Here is a 17502-nt window from a genome sequence, read left to right as displayed (position 1 = left end):
TTAAAAGAAACACAGGTCTGGAAAATGTATTTGTCAAACTAAACCAAACCAAACAAACACATAGATATCAAGATCAGAGCAGCAGTTACCGGAGGGGCAGGGGTCTTGGGTGGGGAGGGCAAGGGTCTCTACTGTACGGTGATGGATGGAAACTAAATTTCTGGTGGTGAGTAGGCTGTAGGGTATGCAACTTGTATGATTTTCCTTAAGAACTTCAGTAAAAACTTGTTTTTTTTTTTCTTTTAAAAAATCAAGTTGCAAGTTCATTGAGATTCAGTTAAGTTGCTCAGTCATGGCTGACTCTTTGCCATCCCATGGACTGCAGCACCCCAGACTTCCCTGTCCATCACCAACTCCCAGAGCTTGCTCAAACTCATGTCCATGGAGTCGGTGGTGCCATCCAACCATCTCGTTCTCTGTCGTCCCCTTCTCCTCCAGCCTTTAATCTTTCCCAGCATCAGGGTCTTTTCAAATAAGTCAGTTGGATCTCTTTGGAATCCAAGGGACTCTCAAGAGTCTTCTCCAACACCACAGTTCAAAAGCATCAATTCTTCAGCACTCAGCTTTCTTTATAGTCCAACTCTCACATCCATACATGACTACTGGAAAAACCATAGTTTTGACTAGGCAGACCTTTGTTGGCAATGTAATGTCTCTGCTTTTAATATGCTGTATAGGTTTGTCATAGCTTTTCTTCCAAGGAGCAAGCGTCTTTTAATTTTATGGCTGCAGTCACCATCTGCAGTGATTTTGGAGCCTCCCCAAAATAAAGTCTCTCATTATTTCCATTGTTTCACCATGCCATGAAGTGATGGGACTGGATGCCATGATCTTAGTTTTTTGAATGTTGAGCTTTAAGCCAACTTTTCCACTCTACTCTTTCACTTTCATCAAGAGGCTCTTTAGTTCTTCTTCACTTTCTGCTACAAGGGTGGTGTCATCTGCATATCTGAAGTTATTGATATTTCTCCTGGCAATCTTGATTCCAGCTTGTGCTTCATCCAGTGTGGCATTTTGCATGATGTACTCTGCATACAAGTTAAATAAGCAAGGTGTCAATATACAGCTTTGATGTACTCTTTTCCCAGTTTGGAACCAGTCTGATGTTCCATGTCCAATTCTAACTATTGCTTCTTGACCTGCATACAGATTTCTCAGGAGGCAGGTAACATGGTCTGATATTTCCATCTCTTGAAGAATTTAAGACAGTTTGTTGTGATCCACACTGTCAAAGGATTTGCTGTAGTCAATAAAGTAAAAGTAGATATTTTTCTGGAACGCTCTTGCTTTTTCTATGATCCAATGGATGTTGGCAATTTGATCTCTGGTTCCTCTGCCTTTTCTAAATCCAGCTTGAACATCTGGAAGTTCACAGTTCACGTATTGTTGAAGCTTGGCTTCATTTTGAGCATTACTTTGCTAGTGTGTGAGATGAGTGCAATTGTGTGGTAATTTGAACATTCTTTGGCATTGCCTTTCTTTGGGATTGGAATGAAAACTGACCTTTTCCAGTCCTGTGGCCACTGCTGAGTTTTCCAAATTTGCTGGCATATCGAGTGCAGCACTTTCACAGCATCATCTTTCAGGATTTGAAATAGCTCAACTGGAATTCCATCACCTCCACTAGGTTTGTTCGCAGTGATGCTTCCTAAGGCCCACTTGGCCTCACATTTCAGGATGTCTGGCTCTAGGTGAGTGATCACACCATCGTCATCTGGGTCATGAAGATGTTCTTGGATCAGGAGAAGGCAATGGCACCCCACTCCAGTACTCTTGCCTGGAAAATCCCATGGACGGAGGAGCCTGGTAGGCTGCAGTCCATGGGGTCACTAGGAGTCGGACACGACTGAGCGACTTCATTCTGTGTATTCTTGTCACCTCTTCTTAATATCTTCTGCTTCTGTTAGGTTCATACCATTTCTGTCCTTTATTGTGCCCATCTTTGCATGAAATGTTCCCTTAGTATCTCTAATTTTCTTGAAGACATCTCTAGTCTTTCCCATTCTGTTGTTTTCCTCTATTTCTTTTCATTGATCACTGAGGAAGGCTTTCTTATCTCTCCTTGCTGTTCTTTGGAACTCTGCATTCAGATGGGAATATCTTTCCTTTTCTTTTTTGCCTCTAGCTTCTCTTCTTTTCTCAGCTATTTTTAAGGCTTCCTCAGACAACCATTTTGCCTTTTTGCATTTCTTTTTCTTGGGGATGGTCTTGATCACTGCCTCCTGCACAGTGTAACAAACCACCAGCCATAGTTCTTCAGGCACTCTGTCTATCAGATCTAATCCCTTGAATCTATTTGTCACTTCCACTGTATAATCGTAAGGGATTGATTTAGGTCATACCTGAATGGTCTAGTGGTTTTCCCTACTTTCTTCGATTTAAGTCTGAACTTGGCAATAAGGAGTTCTTGATCTGAGCCACAGTCAGCTCCCGGTCTTGTATTTTTTTTTTTTTTTTGCTGACTGTATAGAGCTTCTCCATCTTTGGCTGCAAAGAATATAATCAATCTGATTTCAGTATTGACCATCTGGCGATGTCCATGTGTAGAGTCATCTCTTGTGTTGTTGAAAGAGGGTATTTTCTATGACCAGTGTGTTCTCTTGGCAAAACTCTGTTAGCCTTTTCCCTGCTTCATTCTGTACTCCAAGGCCAAATTTGCCTATTACTCCAGATATCTCTTGACTTTCTACTTTTGCATTCCAGTCCCCTATGATGAAAAGGACATCTTTTTTGGTGTTAGTTCTAGAAGGTCTTGTAGGTCTTCATAGACTTGTTCAACTTCAGCTTCTTCAGCATTAGTGGTTGGAGCATAGACTTGGACTACCGTGATATTGAATGGTTCGCCCTGGAAACGAACAGAGGTCATTCTGTCATTTTTGAGATTGCACCCACGTACTGCATTTCGGATTCTTTTCTTGACTATAAGGCTACTCCATTTCTTCTAAGGGATTCTTGCCCACAGTAGTAAATATAATAGTCATCTGAATTAAATTCACCCATTCCAGTCCATTTTAGTTCATTGATTCCTAAAATGTCGATGTTCACTCTTGCCATCTCCTGTTTGACCACTTGCAATTTACCTTGATTCATGGACCTAACATTCCAGGTTCCTATGCAATATTGGAATCATTGAGATTACTTTACATTTATAGGATAATTTAGGGAGTATTGGTATTTCAAAAAAACAAATTTATTTCAGTTGCTCAGGTCAAAGGCTTTGGAGTCCTTATTGATACATGTCTATTCATTTCTCCTACATCCTTCATCTGATCTGTGAACAAGCCCTGTGGCAGTTCTCTCAATGCACATTCAGAAGCTGATCACTGTTCACCGACCTCCACCCCCTCACCCTAGTTTGAGCCATTGATATCTCCATCCACATTTCTGCAGGCTTCCCTCGTGGCTCAGTTGGTAAAGAATCTGCCTGCAATGCAGGAGTCTCAGGTTCTATCCCCACTTCAGGAAGATCCCCTGGGGAAGGAAATGGCCAGCCACTCCAGTGCTCTTGCCTGTAGAATTCCATGGACAGAGGATCGGGAAAGGCTGTAGTCCATGGAATTGCAAAGAGTCGGACACGATTGTGCGACTAACTTCCACTTTCACTTTTCTACATTTCTGCAACAGCTTCCCCACTGGTCTCTCCCTGCCTGCCTTTCAGCTTCAGTTCATTCCCAACACTAAAGCCACAATAAACAGTTCAAACAAAAGTCATCCTATTTTACTCCTCAGCTCAGAGCCCTCTATGTGATGGAGTATTATTCAGTCATGAAAAAGAAGAAATCCCACCATTTGTGACAACATAGATAGAATTGAGGGCATTGTGCTAAATGAAATGTCAGCTAGAGTAAGACAAATATGGTGTGATGTGTATGTGGAATCTGAAAAAGTCGAATGCATAGAAACACATGGTAGATTGGTGGCTGCTGGGGGCTGGAGGGTTGGAAAAATGGGAAGGTGCTAGTCCAAGGGAACAAAGTTCCAGCTACAAGATGAATAAGTAATGTCCAGCATGGTGACTGTACTTAAAAATACTGATTTCATACTTAAACGTTGGTAAGAGAATAGATCTTAAAATGTTTTTACCACATGTAAAGAGATGGAGGTGTTAAATCAGTCTATATAAGTGTATACATGTTGATAAGTGTATTGAACCACAGTGTTATATGTCAATTACAGCTCCATAGAGCTGGGGGGAAACCCCTCTTGAGGCTGTCCACCTTACTCCGAGTAAAAAACAGACTTGGAGGAAAAGATAGAGACTAGGGGAAATTTTAACAGATGGCATTTGTCAGCAATTAGTGGGAGTGAAGCTTCTCTTTTAGCAGATGAGTGGATGTTCTTATAACCAAACTATGATTTCTTCGTTATCATGGAGACTTTGAATAAATAACAACCACCAATTTAAAACTGTATCTTTGAGCAGCCCTTGGAAGGGAAGGAATATTTAGTGTATTCAGCACATATCGAAATGAAATGGCCAACTTGCAAAACCTAGATTTAGTGATCTTCAGAGACACAGGAGGGAAAGAGGAAAAGGTTTCACCTAATTTCGTTCACATTTGTGCTTAAAAAAAAAAATCATTCTATTGGGTAGAATTTGAAAAGGGTGTGATTTTAAGAGTTCGAAACAGACAGGGAAAAGCATATAGGAATTAATCAAGAGTTTGCTGCCACTGAAACCTCAGAGGGACTCAGATTTTCCCAGGATACAAGGTCTGAGTCTTAACTACGTTCCTTCACCAATGAGGTGGATAGTGACTCAGGACACCGACTGCGCTCTGTCGAAACACACACACTATCACTTTGCAGTCGCAGCAGAATGAAGCTCCAGAGGACAGGATTCTTCAGTCTACACGCGGGGCAGTAAGGCTGGTCCCTTGTAATTCCACACAGGAAAACCTTTCTCCTTCTCTCCTTCTGGGCTCTAAATGCTGTCATCAATTAAAGCTTTTGAGGTTAATTTCTAATCGCTTAATCATGAAGCAAGACGTTTCTCATCTGTATCCTCCGCTCTCTCACTGGGACAGTTTATTTCTTACTTTATAACTTGCATTCTCTTTTATGAAAGCAAAAAGAACTGATCATACAGAACCGTTTGTTGTTTCAAGTATCAAGAAGTGTCCCAACAGGCCCAATCTTTGTGGGCACCACAGAAATAGATCTTTTACAGCATCCAGAAGGACACAGAGAAATGTGCAAAGTCACTTCAAATTCCCCAGCTGCCAGGAGTTACAGACAGGGGAACAGCGGCTGGGACAGGGATGCTTCCTGTCTGTTTTCTCACCACCAAAGGTGGCTCAGACGGTAAAGAATCTGCCTGCAATATGGGAGATCTGGGTTCAATCCTTGGGTTAGGAAGATCACCTGGAGAAGGGAATGGCTGCCCATGCCATTATTCTGGCCTGGAGAATTTCACGGATTGTATAATCTATGTGGTCGCAAAAAGTCGGACATGACTGAGGACTTTCACTTTCATACTTTCATAAGCAGATTATAATGTCAAAGTATGTTTTTTTGTTTTTTTTAAATTGGCTGCACTGGGTCTTAGCACGTGGAATCTAGTTTTCTGACCGGGAATCGAAGAACCTGGTTCCCCGGTACTGAGAGTGCAGTGTTAACCATTGGATCACTAGGTACAGATGGCATTTGTCAGCAATTAGTGGGAACTAAAGGTTTTCAACTTTCATTTGACTTTTTAGACTCTAGGTATTTCTTACTCTCTCTTCAGCTCATTTAAAAAAATATATTTTTTTGGTCCAACATTTTGCACCGTTTCTAGTTGGATGCTACATCTTGCATCTGTAAGTCAGTGCAGTTATAAAACCAACAATTCTCTCTTAGGTTTATTTTGGAAACTGGATTGATATAGGAAACCCAGGAAGAAAATGATCTTTCCTCTAAAAATGGTGGGAAAGTTGAACTAATTTTCTTATGTTCGGTTCTTATCCGTATGAAATTAAAGCTATTAAAATTATTTATCTAATTATTTATTCAGGTATTAGCTCTTAGGTGTTCTCTTCAGTTCTTCATATAAGCAAAAATTGTCTTGCAAGGATTTTCATATTACAAATTTACAAAGTCATTAAAAAACCCTACTCTAAATCGAACGTTTTGCTATTCTCCCATTATGCTATGCGATGTGGCTAATTGGTCTTCAGGAATAAGGCAAAAATCCACAATGAACATTCTTAGCACTTTGAAAGGCAGGCTCATTTTGTCTTTTTGAAAATTAACAGGCTTCATGTAAAATTTGTTTCATCTTTTGTATACTCTCAGCGGTGGCTTTCCAACTTTTCTCACCATTACTGACTTTAAGAAATAAAATTTACATAATACTTAAACACTACAAAATACTTACATGTCATATCCATTGGTATTTTCTTTAACTCATTCTAGTCCATAGTTTCATGAAGGGCAATTTTCCCATGGACTGGCGGGTGTGTTTATGTGTATTGTGAATTTTATTTCTATTATCATTACATCAGCTCCACCCCCAGATCATCTGGCATTGGATCCCAAAGGTTGGGGACCCCTGCAATTGACTATATATCACTTCCTTATTTTGTCAAAAACACTGAAATTCAGAATTATAGATCACCTGGTAATCCCTACCAGGTAACACTCCTTGTTCTATTTCCACAGACCTTGTTTGGAGGTCTGGATTGCGGGTGGGTTCAACCTTCCACTGTGGATTTATGGTCCTTTCTATCAGCCGCCCAGAGGTTCTACCCACTCCTTACCATCCTGGGTTGAGGGTTGGTTTTTCTTTTTTTTTGAGATGGCAGCTCAGTCAGTAAAGAATCTGCTTGCAGTGCAGGAGACCCAGGTTCAATCCCTGGGTTGGGAAGATCCCCTGGAGAAGGAAATGGCAACCCACTCCAGTATTCTTGCCTGGAAAATTCCATGGACAGAGGAGCCTGGCCGGCTACGGTCTATGGGGTCCCAAGAGTCAGATATGACTGAGAGACTGCACCATCACCACCACAGGGGGGAGAAATTCAGGCTGAAACCCAAGAGTGAGATAACTTGCTATGAGTTACAGGAGAGCACATGTATGTATACCTACATCTACCGCTCCACCCAGAACCAACGTTCAAGACAAGAACGCCTCCTTAGGGGCCCCACGGGGGCCAGGTCTCAGCCTCAAGTGTGCCGTGCATGTGTGTGTCTCTCTACCCTGAGTTGACCCTGGACTTCATCTCCCGTCTTCCGAGCCCCTGAGGCTGTGAGAATTAAAGGTTTTCAATTTGCATTTAACTTTTTAGACACTGGGTATTTCTTACTCTCTCATCGGCTCCTTTAAAAAATCTTTTTTTTTTTTTTTGGGTCCAACATTTTGCACCGTTTCTAGCTGGATGGTCCATCTTGCACTGCAAGTCAGAGCAGTTATAAAATCAACAGTTCTCTCTCAAGTGACGCGAAATAAAACATACAGAAATGTCACTGGGTGAAATTCAGGTTTTATTGCTTATTACATCATTCCATACAATTTTACGTAAACAGACTGAGAAAATATACTGGGAGTATTAACCGGATGATGGCAACCTTGATGAAGATGTTCGAGTGTTTTACATCAGGTAGTAAGAGGCACCACTGCCACCATCGCCCCCCCAGAATCTGTACATTTCATAGAAAAAGAGTAAAAATAGTTCATTGGCATTTAACTAGCATTATTCTTTGTAATCTATGAACCACGACACACCTGAATAATTTCAGAATCTTCTGCATAAAACAAAGCATTTTTTCCTACTAGCAGATGTAGCTTGTTTCTTAAAAAAACAAGCAAATTGGCACAACAAAAACGCACACAACACGAAAACAAAAGTTAGCAGTTTCAGTGGTCCTGAATTTTGATGTCTCTATCAGATTAATCCAAGCAATAAAAACGTGATTCAGCATTTAAAAATGAGACTGAGCTTCTTCACTGTAGTTATGCTTATGTTAGAAGTCAAGCGATTTAACTGACACCTATGTGAACCTCGCAAAAACCATGGCCACAACAATCTGCTCTTTTGCTAAGGAAACGTCTTTAAAAGTTTACTATTCTTTAGAAACTCAGACCCAAGCTGCATAGGTATAACTTGAGGGACCAACAGCTGACCTTTCCAGAAACCACGGCAGCAGTCTAAGTATTTTTGAAGCTAGGGAGCATATACTATCTATACATGTCAGTAACTTCCTGCTAAAACTCCACTAATAGTTTCCTCTGTTAATGACTTAAAAAAAAAAAAATCCAGCAAGTACTACAGTTCAGGATTTCAAAGACTTCTATGTCTATTTGTACACGGATGCCTGGGCTGAGACATACATTTGGGTACTGGAAAATCAACAAGGTTTAAAATGTAGTTTTATGTGAAACCACTAGAATTCAGTTACCAAACAACTAAAAATACACAACGGATAAATAAGAACTTATTAAAACCGCTGTCTTTAACAATATAAAAATTAAATATTAAGGCATCTTTTACTCCCATCTAGGTATATGCAGCAAAGAGAAATGGTTTAAATAAGAACCAGAACTTCTATTCAAATATTTTCTAATGTATTTGGCAGATCTTTTTTTTTTCCTTTCTCTGATTCCACGTATCATTGAAAGCTCTCAGGATCAAACATCATTACCCAAATCAAAAGTATTAACAGATATACATTTCTTAAAAAGCAGTTCACCCTTGAAAAATAAAAAGGACTTAGAAAGAATATTACATATAAAGCTCAATACTAGTATTTAAATTTTTCTGAAGCAATTTATGCTTCAGTAATTAAGAGAAAGAAGGAACAAAGACTTAAAGACGAGAAGCCTATTAATACGGATCATACTGTGAACACATCGTTCACTCACTATTCTCCATTGGGGTAAGAATTTGAAAAGGGCTTGAAACTCCTTTAAAAAATATCACATCCACCAGAATAAGATCACATAAATTAACATCAATTATTTGTAATTCCTTGTATTTGTCTGTTTATAATTGGTTCCATAAAGTATACTAAACAGTTACATTTTCACCTTTTATTAAGGCAAGTTTGTGAAAATAATTTAATACAACCAGATTCCCTTCATGAACTTTCAGCTTGAAACATTTTTTTTTTTACATAAGAAACATACAAAACAGTTGTTTTATAAAAAGCCACCTCAATATCAGAAAAGAGTAATGAAAGATTTTGAACCCCGTTTACTTATTAAAGGATGCTCTTCCCTCGTCTCAGATCCCAAGGGCTATTCATCGTCTTTAGAGCCAGTTTTGCTCAACTACAAAAAAAGATGAAAACAAATATTCAACAAGTTTAAGCTATCGTCTTATCTGAGTTCACTTCTTCCACTTAAAATCAAAAGTCAACATTTATAGTTAACAGAACAGGCAACAAGTTTCAGGTAACTTGTACCACATAAAGATTTCACCACGTGGAAATACTAATACTTTTTAACTTCAGGCTCAGCTATTTTAAACAGGATTCTTTGATAATATAACCTCAACAGAAAAAGGAAAAAAAATTCCTTGAAGCTTTCCAAGAAATAAATTGGGACCAAAAGTATACAAAAGGTGCCATTCATAAAATGAATGATATTCTTGTCTTTTTTTTGCAAACAATAAATTCTAAAAGTTTTAAATTGTAGTAAAAAAACATAATAAGATTTATCATCTTAACCAGGAAATTCTTACAATTTTGAAAATGATACAACTCTTAAATTGCAGGGTCAGCTTCTTGCCCAAGAAGACGATAAGAAATAAAGGTCAACCTCAAATCTTGTGGGTTGGTTTTTAGACCACCGTGGTAAAGCAAACATCACAATAAATCAAGTCATACAAATTTTCTGGCTTCCCAGTGAATATAAGTTATATCTACACTATACTGTTGCATTACATGTAAAAGAACAATGCACATACCTTTATCAAAAAATACTTCATTGCTAAAAAATACAAACCCTCGTCTGACAGTGCAAGATTGCCACAAACCTTCAGTTTGTACAAAACGGTATCTATGAAGCAGAATAAAGTGAACTGCAGGAAAACGAGGTCCGTCCACACTGAGTTGCTTTATTCCAACTGCAGCTCATGGCCCTCAGGCTCAGATCATTGTGTACTAGGTTTTAGAACCACATAAATTGCTTCAAATAGTTGCTACAGAAAAGGCCCAAACAGCGGGCTTCAAAATAAACTTGAAGGAGACACTGCTTTTAAACCACCTGTATTTGTGGATCCTCACTGATCCTAATTTTGGATCAGAGGAATTATTTCACGCGGCACAGTGACACTAACTGGCAGGAAAACTCTTTTCACAAAGTCCCAGGTCGGGCATTAACTCGCTGTGTTAAGGATCTGTTGACGAGGAATACAAGACAAACACTGAGAGAAGTGGGCCGAAAGTTCCAAGTGGAAAGGAAGCGATTCTGCACAACAGAAACAAACAACCTTCCTCGAGGATGGTGGACGACCACACTGAGGGGTGTGTCCTAAAAAAAGCACTTCACCGCCACTAAGAAATCAAAGCACTCCTTTTCATGACTTGTTCCTTCAAATTCCGTATTATCTATAATTCAGAGTCATGTTTTACACCAACAGTCACACTTTATTGGAGTCATAACTCACTTCTCCAGATTTTCCACTATTTAAAAAAAGAAAACCTAAAACTGAGGGGGTAGGGAAGACAAAAATGTGAAGGATATTTCAAAAATACTTACGTGCTGCACGTGAAACAGGAAACACGGACATCCCGGTCAATGCAAAGATTGAAGGCGGAGAAAATGGAAGACATAAATTTCATTACTCGACAGCAGTAACCGTAACAATCTTTTGAAGAGGAGAACCAAAGGTTACATACCTTCACCACGTCAACCCAGTTCCACCCTCGAGGAAGTTCTCCTTTGTGATCTAGAGGATAAAAAACAGTAACTTGATTGCTAGGACCAATCAGTTATATTTAAATGTAAATGAGATTTTCCCTATACTATTCTATACCACAAATGGATTAAAAATTTAAATCACTTATTATTAAGGTGGAAAAACAGCTTATCATCATCGTGCACTGAAAGCATTGTTCCCCCGGGAATACTTGCAAGGTGTTTTAGATGTACTGCCTTTCTTACTTACCCTCTTCCCATTCAAGACAAAACCTGACATCACGGAAAAAAGATGGCGGTGAGCTGCTAATGCCAGGAAGAGAAGCTAATTAGTTTATTAATTTGATGCCCTTGCACAACTTCCCTGCTTTATACAAGGTCCCCGCTTAATGAAGTAAGCTGTGTCAGTGTGCTGTTTTGAGAGTTATATAAATAGATCAACTACAGCAAAACCATTATTTATTGTGTTGTGATCTGATGGTGGACCAGACTTCACTTCAAATGAAAGCTGTATTTCACAAAAAATTTCAACAATATACTTATCTGTCATAAAGGTAAACAAACAGGAAAATCCCAAACATGTCAGAGAGGGTACCAGTAGGACACCTATTTGTTCACTATTCTAATATTCTACAGTATTCAGACTCATTTATAGTTACTTTGCCACGTTACCTTCTTCTTAAATGCTTTTCTCTTGTGGTAAAGTAGTAGTAAATATTTTCAATATACATTTGTGACCTAAAACTGTCTCTGACCCAAATGGTTCAAGAATAAAGAATGCAGAGAACCAATATTCTAAATCTAAATAATACTTATCAGGCACCCATATCACATCAAAAAGCAGTCAAGTGTGTCATAAAAGAAAAAAAATAACACAAACCTGTTTTATCTGCCAGCTTACGTTTCTGGGCTTTTGAAAGTTGTTCCTTTTTATCTTTTTTCTTACTTGATGGGGCTGTGTTAGGAGTTTCAACTGAGATGATATTGCTTATGGATGTCTAGAAAAAAAGCAATAATTCTTAGACTCTTGCCTTAAAACTTACTGATTTATACTAAATATGCCCACATCCTGAAATGAGCTGACAACTTTAGGTTTGTGAAGTAAAAGAATCCTTCATTATTATATTCATTAATCAGGTCAGGAAGCTCAGCACATGACTGGTTTCACTCTCCAGAAGTTCACACTGAAGGACATAATATTAGTTACACTGTAATCACCAGTTCCTTAAAAAAGAAGATCTGATACCAGGATTATCCTAAAGCTCTGAAGTGCCAAGGTAATTTTACAACTCAGTTCATTTGCTATTATTTGGAAGCTTAAATATATGTCTTTAGAAAAATCATGTGTGCCTACTTAGAGCCTTCTGGTTCCCAGAAGAAATGAATGAAAATTTTTAAATATTTGAGTTCATGGAGTCAGACGGACAAAATTGAAAATGCTTGCCAGGTGCCAAGTATTGCTGTAAATGTTGTACCTATATCACTCATTTGATTCTGAGTACGATCTTATGATTGTAACTATTATGTAACTATTATTATAACTCCCATTTTACAGGTGACAAAACTGAGCACAGCAAGATTAAGAAACCTGCCTCAAGTCACACAGCAAAGGGTGAATTCTCAGGACCACATGGTCTTGCTCCCAGTGCAGGAGTCACCGCCCCCCTCTGCTTCTCTAGCTGCCTCTCAGGGTCCAGCTGTAACTCTCATTTTGAATGTAATACAAAGTCTCCTTCCAGGCTCTTGTGGTGGCTCAGTGGTCAATAATCCGCCTGCCAATGCAGGAGACACTGGTTTGATCCCTGATCTGGGAAGATCCCACAAGTCGAGGAGCAGCTAAGCCCGTGCGCCACAACTACTGAGCCTTGCCCTAAGCCCACGTGCTACAACTACTGACGTGCAAGCGCTGTAGAGCCCGAGCTCCACAAGAACAGCAGCCGCCACTGAGGAGCCCGTGCTCCGCAACTAGGGAGAAGCCTGTGCAGCAAGGAAGGCCCAGCACAGCCAAATAAATAAATGAAACTAAGAAACACCAACACAAAAAACACAGTCTCCTTCCAATTAAAAAAAAAAAAAAAGAAAGTAAAAATGAATCACTAGTAGAATGAAACCAAAACAAACAAAACGTGGCAAAGCCCAATCCCCTGCTCACAGCAGAATGAACGGGATGGTGGTTCTCCATGAACTGCTCCTTATTGTCCTTGGCATATTCAAACAACGTGTAGGTCATGGCCGTCCCGAGGTGGACTTCCACTGCTTCCTGTAGCTTGGCTAATATGCTCTGTTTTACATCTGATGATCTGCAATGCACAAGAAATACACCGCTAAGAGAAAAGCAAAAGAGGGAGCTACCATGACTGAAATGACGACCAAACAGTACTCACATGGTGTTGTTAAAAAAGGCATTCATGGATATGATGGGAGGGGTCTGAGGATAGGTTTCAGTCCAGGAGATCTCTATGAGGAAGGCTTTGGGGTCTCCGTTCTCACCTATCTGAAGAAAAGGGGAATCTTAGGCTTGTAAAAAGTTCTACAAAGACAGAATATTAAATGATGATCGTTAAAATGATGACCTCTTTCCAGTGGTCGTGATCAGATCGGAAATGCTGTTATTTTGAAAAGTTCAGGGGGATGAGCTAAGACCCTGCCAAGGGTGAAAGTGAAAGTGAAGTCGCTCAGTGTCCGACTCTTTGCGACCCCGTGGACTGTAGCCCACCAGGCTCCTCCATCCATGGGATTTTCCAGGCAAGAATACTGGAGTGGGGTGCCATTTCCTTCTCCAGGAGATCTTCCCGACCCAGGGATTGAACCTGGGTCTCCTGCATTGTAGGCAGACGCTTTACCATCTGAGCCGCCAGGCCAAGGATGAGACCAGTGTAAATGTGTGTGACTTTTAACCCACTCTGAAGCTGTTTTAACAGCTTTGGTTGATGTCCACGGCCTGCCTCCAGTCTTTCCCAGCAGCAACTGTACGTCTTATATAGTTTTTATCCCATCAAAGCTTTCTGAGGACAAAGGTTAGACATCAACCGTGGAGAATAGGGAGAGAATAGATAAAATAAAATCCACACACTTGAAATACCTCATCTTTCCCTTCAGTTTTCCAATTGCTAAATCATAATAGACATTAAGAACATATAAATGGATAGGCATTAGCACAATCCCAAGAAACCAGAAAATGAAATGTAAAATTCAGGGAAATAAAGAAAGGGCAGAGAGATAAGGAAGGAGTGCCTTAGCCTGGACGACAACTCCTAAGTTTTTCTCTTTTTATTTATTCTATTTTTGAGGTATAATTGACATAGATATGTTAGTTTCAGGTGCACGACATAATGGTTTGACATTTGTATATACTGCAAAATGATCACCACAATGAGTTTAGTTAGCATCCATCAACACACACAGTTACAGGTTTTTTTTTTGTTATGATGAGAACTTTTATGATCTACTCTCTTAGCAACTTTCAAATACACAATAGGGTACTATCAACTGCAGTCGCCATGCTGTACACAATATCCCCAGGACTTATAATTGGAAGTTTATATCTTTTGACAGCCTATTTGACCTGAGTTGCTTAAAGATATCTTTTTCTCTTTTGCTTTCCCCAGATTTTATTTTGAAAACTTTTACAGAAAAGCTGGAATAAAACAACGAACACTCATGCACGCTCCACTGCATGTAAATCCATCAGTGTCCCTGAGAGGACACCCACATATCCTGCAACATTCTCAGTGAGTAACTGCTGGTGTTAGCGCAGACATCAGGGGAGGACGGAGGGTCTCCCACTCACTAGGGTAGGGGGGCCATGGATGGGGAAGTCCAGGGAGGCGACCAGATGCAAAGAGAAGGGGCTAGTGCTTAACTTCACTGTTACCTTTGGCCACTAAGTCTCTGTTGTTCTATATGTGGGGTGGTGTGAGGATTGTGGAGCTTGAAAGGGAATTGAGAAGCACTGAGCAGAGCCTTCACTTTCACTTTTCCCTTTCATGCACTGGAGAAAGAAATGGCAGCCCACTCCAGTATTCTTGCCTGGAGAATCCCAGGGACGGGGGAGCCCGGTGGGCTGCCGTCTATGGGGTCGCACAGAGTCGGACACGACTGAAGCGACTTAGCAGCAGCAGCAGCAGAGCAGAGAGGGGAGTTTCTGAAGGGAATAACTATAAAGGATTTATTTCCTGTGAGGTCAATAACAATCATGCATAAGGATCAACTTATTTTAAATGGTGACAATGTCAACAACCATAAACCCTTCATAAGTCTTTTACAAAAAAACCTTCCCCTACCACTACTTAACAGTTTGGATAAATGGTTTATATTATTTGTTTACAAAATCAAATACTGGTGCTGTTCCATGTTGAAAAAGAATTATAAGCAACCTATATTTTAAAGAAAAATTGACATTTCACATATATGAAAAGTATTCACACATGTTGATAATATAGAACTACAGAAATATCAACTTTTCTTGACTAAGTTGTAAAGCAGTAAGAAGAAAACTAGGCTTGGCCTAGAGACCTGGATTTTAACCTATAACCTGATTTATCAATATCAACTGTGGAAACTTGGGAAGTTAGGGCTGACATGCTATCTTTAAGATTAGAAGGTAAAAACCACAATTTCTAATGTTTCTTCCATTTCTAATATTTTATATTTCTGTTACAATAAACACGCATTTATCTTAGTTTGAAAAAGCTTCTGAATTAAGTTTTCAAAGTTTGAAAATAACTGACGTCACGGTGATGAGTTTTCATTTTCATTTAAATGTGTCAGCAAATCCAAAGACATAGTAAATGTAAGCCACTAAATTAAAAAAAAAAACAAACAACATTTTAAAAAACAACTTCCCAACAAAGTAGTAAGTGCTCCTATTCATGTCAGGTCTTACCCTGTATTGAAATGAAACTGGACTTAATTCCCGGAAACTTTCATCTCCTTCATAAATAGAGCGTAATGCCTCCAGTTCCATCTGAAAGAAATGAATTAAAAGGGTTTTGTTTAATCGTACAAATGGATTAGCAATACAACATAAACTTATAATATGTCCACAGACACACAATTCTAGAAGACTGAAGGAACTAATAAGAATGAACAAATGGAGAAAAGCTAAAAGGAACCAATCAGTGTGAGGAGAGGAGGTCTGAAAAACTGGGCAGGAAAATGATCTTCAAACATCTGAAAATCGGTCCTGTGAAAGAAAAATCGAATTTCATCGTTAAATGGAGATCTGGTTCTCACCGCAGGAATTTTGATTCAGTATATCTGAGACAGAGAGCAGGCATCTGTTTTACTAACAATTGCCCAAATGGTTCTAGGTGGTGGTCCCTGGGCCAAACTGGAAGAAACATTACACTATACGCTGCATGCTTCACAGTAACTGTTCAAGCCTTAGCTTAGAAACTAACCTGGCAAGAGTATTTTAGAAGCATGTGGGTCTTTTTTAAAGGTAACTTCCAACCCCGAGATTCTATTACTTCTATCATGTACTGATAAAAGTTGTAACTTTCAAGCAGTATATTCTAAATGAAGAGTGAGATTGGGATTACTTATCTAGCAGACTGGGATTCTAGACCCGATTTTACCACAAACTCACTGTGCAGCCCCGCGACAGTCAATTTATGTTTGCAGACCCTTCTCATCTGTCCACATTACACATTAAGAAGCTCCCTCTAGAGATGACCTGGAGCATCCCTTCCGACTCTCATGTCATATGACTCAATGTCAAAGTGGCATTTCATGAGAAAATACTGAGTGTACACCATACAATTCCCTCAGTACACGGATGCTCAAAACAGACTTCGTATATATTGGAAAACTATCAGGTGGATAAATGATTCCTTCCACCAAGCCATATGGCCAGAAGACACTAGGGTCATTACTTTCCTGCACCAGAAATTTAACTAACTCAATTAACTTTCTCTGCCGGCCAACAGATTCTAAGATTTAAAGGAGATAGGATTCCAAGGAACCTAACTCGGAACACGGGCGCTAAACAACTCCGGGATTTAAGGCCAACCAAGTGAACCAGGGCCAAAGACATTCGCCCTTATTATCAAGAGACCTGGAGGGGTGGGGGGATTCCGGGCTTTGCAAAAATCCAAAACTGAGGGGCGGGTGGGGGTGGAGAAAAAGCAGAGGCGGGCCCCCACCCCCGCAGGCGTGCCGGGGCCTCTCCCCGCAGGACGCCGGCAAACTTGGGGCTGCTCCAACCAGACCGCCGCCTTGGCGGCGAGGGGCACGCGCGGGCGGAGAGGACCAGCCCGGACTCACCTCCTGGTCCTCGTTGGCACCCATCGCTCCGCTGACTGGGCGCCTCCGGGGCGGACAGCGTTTCGCGACAACGCAAAGGAAGCAAGGGCCGTGGCCCCGAGGCCGGGCCGCTGCCTCTCCGGCGCCCTGGGCTGCTGAGACACACGCTTCGCGCGGCAAAAGAAGAGTCGCGCGCCCCCGATGCCCGGGCTGAGCAAAGCCGTCGGGCCGCGGGCTGGGGACCGGGAGGTCACGGCCCCCGGGGCGCCAGCGGGGCTCGGAGTATTGGCGGCGGGGCGGTGACCGCAAAAGCCCCGCCCTCTCCTCCTTCCCGCTGCTCCTATTGGCTCCTCCTCTCCCCGCCCCCCCGGCTCCTTCTTCTCTAGGACGCGGAGACCCTTCCTTACGTTTCCGGGAGC

At 40.7% G+C, this 17502-nt stretch overlaps 1 protein-coding gene across 5 annotated transcripts; it reads right to left on the bottom strand.

Moving 5' to 3' along the window:
• Positions 1-7440: 7440 nt before the first annotated feature.
• Positions 7441-17399, bottom strand: RWDD4 (RWD domain containing 4). Of its 5 annotated transcripts, XM_081521947.1 has the most exons (8): positions 17105-17399; positions 15723-15803; positions 13222-13331; positions 12990-13137; positions 11718-11835; positions 10819-10868; positions 10679-10681; positions 7441-9247 (listed from the first exon to the last, which is right to left on the bottom strand). In XM_081521947.1, exons 1-8 carry the CDS (start codon positions 17126-17128, stop codon positions 9215-9217), a joined length of 567 nt encoding a protein of 188 aa, XP_081378073.1. In that variant the 5' UTR covers positions 17129-17399; the 3' UTR covers positions 7441-9214. The 5 variants fall into 5 exon arrangements, with proteins under 5 accessions (XP_081378073.1, XP_081378072.1, XP_081378071.1 ...); XM_081521946.1 differs by lacking the exon at positions 10679-10681 and having other exon boundaries at positions 10815-10868; XM_081521945.1 differs by lacking the exon at positions 10679-10681.
• Positions 17400-17502: the final 103 nt, after the last annotated feature.

This window comes from Giraffa tippelskirchi, chromosome 8 (assembly GCF_054371585.1).
Source record: "Giraffa tippelskirchi isolate mGirTip1 chromosome 8, T2T-mGirTip1v1.2.pri, whole genome shotgun sequence".
Lineage (NCBI taxonomy): Eukaryota > Metazoa > Chordata > Mammalia > Artiodactyla > Giraffidae > Giraffa > Giraffa tippelskirchi.
This window is presented reverse-complemented; position numbering and strand designations above follow the sequence as displayed.